Raw genomic sequence first — 5,615 nt, 5'->3', positions numbered from 1 at the left:
AAAAAACTAGGTACACTACCCATTAGAAGCTACATTATTGGCCATAAATCTGATTCGCAGACATAATCTGTGCCTCAGACAAAAAGAAAAAAGTAAGAACCTCATTACAAGTATTTGAAGTGTACATGGAGTATCTGGGCAGAGAGATGTCATAAGCAGACACACAAAACATGATCATTGAATTATGGTTTATATACCAATTACCATCAGTAACAAAGTATAATAAAAAATATGGTACTTGAAGTACCAACAAGTACGAACTAGATTTAGCCTTAACATGGCATAATTCAATATTGTGATTTAAGGTATAAGTACAGACTGAAATATGTATAATGGACCAAAATGATAGATTTTGTAAATACAAGTTATTTCCAATCTCTTTATGAGTGGTTAGAAAACACTCTAGTATAGTGTTCTTACTGCTACAATGGTCTCTCTTTAGAACACCAGATTATCACAGGCCAAAACTGATGCTATTGCAAAGGTAAGATTATAAATAAGGGGACCTAATGAAACCAACACATTTCAATGTAGTATTTTTCAAAGATTATACCTCAAAGTAGTGGGTATTAAAAAGGATGGGGTATAAAGAAAGAACTGTACTTGTAACTGCAGACTGTTCTCTTCATCAGTGGGAGGTGAATCGTATGCAGACAGGGAGAGCTGGCAAAGTGTAGCCTGGGGGCAAGACTCAACTGAGCTGCCTATTAAGAACATTTTACTGGAAAACCCAGCCCAAGGTAGCCCATTATGGAAACGATCTGGGGTCATCCCCAGCCCAGCCTGCCCAGGCATGCAGACGTCTGCCTACAGCCCCAGCCCAGCCTGCACCTGCATGCAGACGTCTGCCTACAGCCCCAGCCCAGCCTGCACCTGCATGCAGACGTCTGCCTACAGCCCCAGCCCAGCCTGCACCTGCATGCAGACCTCTGCCTACAGCCCCAGCCCAGCCTGCCCCTGCATGCAGACCTCTGCCTACAGCCCCAGCCCAGCCTGCCCCTGCATGCAGACCTCTGCCTACAGCCCCAGCCCAGCCTGCCCCTGCATGCAGACCTCTGCCTACAGCCCCGGCCCAGCCTGCCCCTGCATGCAGACTGAAATATGCAGCCTGCAGCCCCAGCCCAGCCTGCCCCTGCATGCAGACCTCTGCCTACAGCCCCACAGCCCAGCCTGCCCCTGCAGGCAGACCTCTGCCTACAGCCCCAGCCCCAGCCCAGCCTGCCCCTGCATGCAGACCTCTGCCTACAGCCCCAGCCCAGCCTGCCCCTGCATGCAGACCTCTGCCTACAGCCCCAGCCCAGCCTGCCCCTGCATGCAGACCTCTGCCTACAGCCCCAGCCCAGCCTGCCCCTGCATGCAGACCTCTGCCTACAGCCCCAGCCCAGCCTGCCCCTGCATGCAGACCTTTGCATACACCTACCCTCACCCATACCCATGTCACCCACTCAACATCAATGAGTTTGAAACCTAGGGCTCACACAATTGTTCTAATCCACTGACACAGCAGTGTGAAGCAAGGCAAATGCAAAAGACTGCGAACAGTTGACCAACCATTGAAGATGACAGGCTACATATATTTGTACCATTAAATATACACTGCTAGACAGAATATCTGGACAATGATAAAGGGCAAAATGGGATTTGTATTTGTTCAAAGACATATCCTATTAGAATTATAGACCCATGATTTAAAAGAAGCATGCCACCTTCTCTTTCCTCATGTGCAGTCTGTTCTTTCACTGCAAACTAAAGGTGGACCAACCACTTTAAACTGTTATATATTATCTATGTGAAGATTATTTTACCTTATTTAGTAGATGTGTAGCTTTGTATAAAATCAAGTTAAAAATTGCAGCACATTTAAAGTTTAAAACTTGGTTTGGAACATTTTCCAATTTTCTAAGCAAAATCTAGGCCTCATAACGAAGAATGCAAATTAAATGCTTTTGCTAGATGCTAACAGTGGATACACACAACAGTAATCCCCACAGGAAAAATATATTTCTTAAGCCCCTTTAAATGGACTAACAATAAAAAAAACATTAATTAGTTAACACATAGGCTGTATCTGAGAACTAATAAGATATTCAGAACATGAAAAGAATTCCTGCCCACAGAACTCATTAGATCACCTCAATAAACACAAGAATATGCTTATTTAAACGCATCTATAACAGCTAAAGTCTCTGTAGCAATCAATTAATACACCATATAAAAGCCCATTTGGAAATTGTATCACTAGCTAGGAGGACACAGATACAGTTAAATAGTGTAGGTTGGTAAAATAAGGTCATAATAACCAACGTTAAAAAAATCAAAAAGGAGTTTAAAAAGACAGAAAGAGAAAGCGAAAGGCATCATGACAAACAAAATGTATTTAAATTATTTTTACAATGAGTCATTCAAATCAGTACAGGCCTTTTGTGGGCTTTAGGTATGCACATGCATCCCTCAGGCTAAGCCAAATTGCCTGTCAGTGATATAGACTCTATGAAGCTGGAAGACCGTGTTGCAGAGATGCAGCAGCTGAACTGTAGAAACAGGGGACAGGTAGAAATATGTGGCCTACACATAAGGGACAGACAACAGTAAAAGTCTGTGTTCTATCTAGCAGAAAGGGGTGCAAATCCTGAAAGTAGTTATCAACAGCAAGCCTGTTTAATAAGGAAGAGGTGAACAATAACCACAGCACAGGAAGAATTCCTGTTTTCACAATTATTCACATACTCTGCTTATCGTTCACTGTAATAATTGATATTCATTATAAGTTTACTCAATGTGGGTGACAAATCCCCCAAAAAAGAATAGTGACTGATGCAAGTGACAAATTGCAAAAGTGTATACATTTTACCAATACATTATGTGGAGCAAACTATATCCACAACCCAAAAAGAATAAATAGGGGCATATTCAATTGTCGGCGGAAACGCCGAAAATCTCACGCCCCACACACTATTACCGTTAGTGCGCGTAAAACCCGTTATTACGGTCGTTTTCTTGCTGGATTTCAGCTCACAGCTCCGAGCCGCGAACGGAAATCCAGCTATTACCGTAATAACGGTAACAGTTTTAACGCGACGGGAAAAATAAAGAATTGAATATGCCCCTATATAGTGTTGCAATTACTCAGTAACCCTAGCAACGAGTACATTATTCTGATTCTGCTATGAAATACATAACATAGAAGTATGGTTGTCCAACCCGTTCTTCTCATGGATGGAATCCTTTCAGCTTTAGGATTTCAGCGATTAGTAGAAAATTAGTTTGTTGCAAAACAGATGACTGTGTGAACAAACTCATGACCTGGTACTCCCAAGACATCTCTGGTTTAGTGTCTTAATATTTCTCATTGTATAATAATTCTGAAAGAATATTAGTCTATATGGCGTCTTTATTGTTCATGGGTATTAGGACAAACCAAGTGGCCTACTAAATGAGGTTTTCACCTTATAATACAAAAAATGTATACTGAAGCCAGTGTTGAAACAAGATATTTTAAAATATATCTTAAATTAGTACATCATCACCTGTATGATAATACAATCAACCTGTAATTTTGCAGTTACTGATTTTACACTTTTTTCAAAGTCCTCCCGTTCTGTATCGCATGCCAATTGCCAAATTTCCTTTATTTGGAAACACCTTTTCCCAAATTTTACATAAAAATTATCCAGAGAGGTTTTGTACGGTCATATTGCTGTACAAATCTATTTACTTGTTGCATATTACTGTAAGTATTATTCAGGTATGTTTTGGTACACTCCACATACAGAAAATAGGATTGGATTTGTTTGCCCAGATAAAGACAAGCTTGATTTTAAGGTGAACATTCCCTATAAGACAGGCCTGTTGATGAACTCTTGAGTAGTCAGCCATACAATACAAAAATTAGGCAAGAACAGTTTTATGGCTGGTTTGGATTAAAAACTTGTATGATATAGTCACCATATTTTCACATTACTTTCAATCTACTACAATTTTACAGTGTAGGAGAGATAGCTTGGTATGGCACACTGAATCCAAAAATTGGTATGAAAGTGTTATACTTAGGATCAGGCTAATGAGCCACAAGGATAGTAGGGAGTGAAATGCAGACGTTAAATATAATAATGAAACAAACCCTGCTCACCGCCACAATATTCCAGCATAAGGTAATTATCACAATACTGGTGTGTGTGTAAATAAAATATATAAATATATATATATATATATATATATATATATATATATATATATATTTATTATCTTTACAGCATCTTTTACAGTTTCAGCTGCTCTGCCTCCTTCAGGTCTCTATCATCAGCACCCTTTGCACACCCCTATCTCTTCCAGTCGCCCATCACCACCCAAATATCTCTATCACCCTCGGGTTTGCACAGCTACCCAGACACCCTGCTTCTCCCCCATCCCCCCTATTTCCTAACGGTGCCGCCCATTCTTACCTCGCTTGTTCAGGTCATAACCCACCAGCAGGAAGTAATCTGCCAATCTCGCCATGTCCCCGTTCCCCGGGCCGCTCTCTCAACCCTGGACTCCTCCCGCTGCCGCCGCCGCCATCTTTCCTGCCAGCCCGGCCCGGTATTGCGCATGCACAAATCCAGCTTGAGCGGGTGGGTTCTGCTGCGGTGACGTCACGGGGCGGTCTGCTGCTGAGGTCAGGAGGAGGGCATACTTCATGGCGTCATGCGCGAACTGCAGCAAGAGAGCGCGTTGTCCTAGGAAGGGGCGTGGCTACCGGCTGAGCAGGCGGGGCGATGGCGCATAACATGTTAATGAGGGGCGTCGACTGAGCATGGGCGCTGTCATATGGGAGCTGCCGCTTCGGTGACAGACCGGCCAGTGTTATTGGGCGGAGCTGCTAAGTTATGACGTGTGAGCCGAGACATGCATTGTCATATGTCAGGGGCCATGCACAGAGGTGGTTCTGAAAAACATTGGTTGAAAAGTTAGAATTTGTATAATGTTAACAGATCCAAGTTCAGTCATTTAAAGATTATCTGTAATTGAAATGTAATTTATTACCTAACACCCCTAGTCATCATCGAGCACAACCGGGAGGGTTTCATGCCAGTCATGAATGACAGACCTGGCAGCCGGGAACAAGCCAGTGTCTGTGTTACACATTGACACAATGTTGTGTAATCACTCCTTGCTCCGTTATCACCACTGGGACGTAAACCTGTGCAGGCATGGTGCCTGCCATGGAGACTGCTGTTTGGCAGGACAGAGGATGCTGAAAAGTTTCTTTTTATCAGAATTTACATTTTAAAACTGGCCACATATGAAAGACGCAGGGTTTAGCTGCATGCTAAAGAACTGCAGTAATCTAAATCATTTGCACCACTGCTGTACAGCATGTGCCTTTCATATGCCACAGGTTTAAATGGCTGATTTGACAGCACTGATTTTTTTTCTTGATAAGGAACTGCCTTTCTCTATTACATTCTTTTGCACATTGCTGCTTCTTGGTACAGCAATGTATGCACTGAATTTTACTTAATGCAGAGCTGGATTTAAACCTGATAAGGCCCTAGGCAAAATAATGGTTTGGGCCCCCCTCCTTGAAACAATCCATAGCACTATATTTTTTTAGCATAGTATATACGACTATAGCC

The 5,615-nt window shown here is 42.5% G+C and overlaps 1 protein-coding gene across 8 annotated transcripts in view; it reads right to left on the bottom strand.

Annotated features, from left to right (window-relative positions):
- Window positions 1-4,606, bottom strand: part of SBF1 (SET binding factor 1) — a 146,168-nt gene extending 141,562 nt beyond the window's left edge. For 5 of the 8 annotated variants that reach the window (XM_075208486.1, XM_075208490.1, XM_075208493.1 and 2 more), the window contains exon 1: window positions 4,443-4,606. In XM_075208486.1, the coding sequence (XP_075064587.1) occupies window positions 4,443-4,497 (55 nt within the window). In that variant the 5' untranslated portion in view covers window positions 4,498-4,606. The remainder of the gene's footprint in view (window positions 1-4,442) is intronic. The other 3 variants (XM_075208491.1, XM_075208492.1, XM_075208494.1) reach the window with 1 other exon arrangement.
- Window positions 4,607-5,615: the final 1,009 nt, after the last annotated feature.

This window comes from Mixophyes fleayi, chromosome 4 (genome assembly GCF_038048845.1).
Source record: "Mixophyes fleayi isolate aMixFle1 chromosome 4, aMixFle1.hap1, whole genome shotgun sequence".
Lineage (NCBI taxonomy): Eukaryota > Metazoa > Chordata > Amphibia > Anura > Limnodynastidae > Mixophyes > Mixophyes fleayi.
This window is presented reverse-complemented; position numbering and strand designations above follow the sequence as displayed.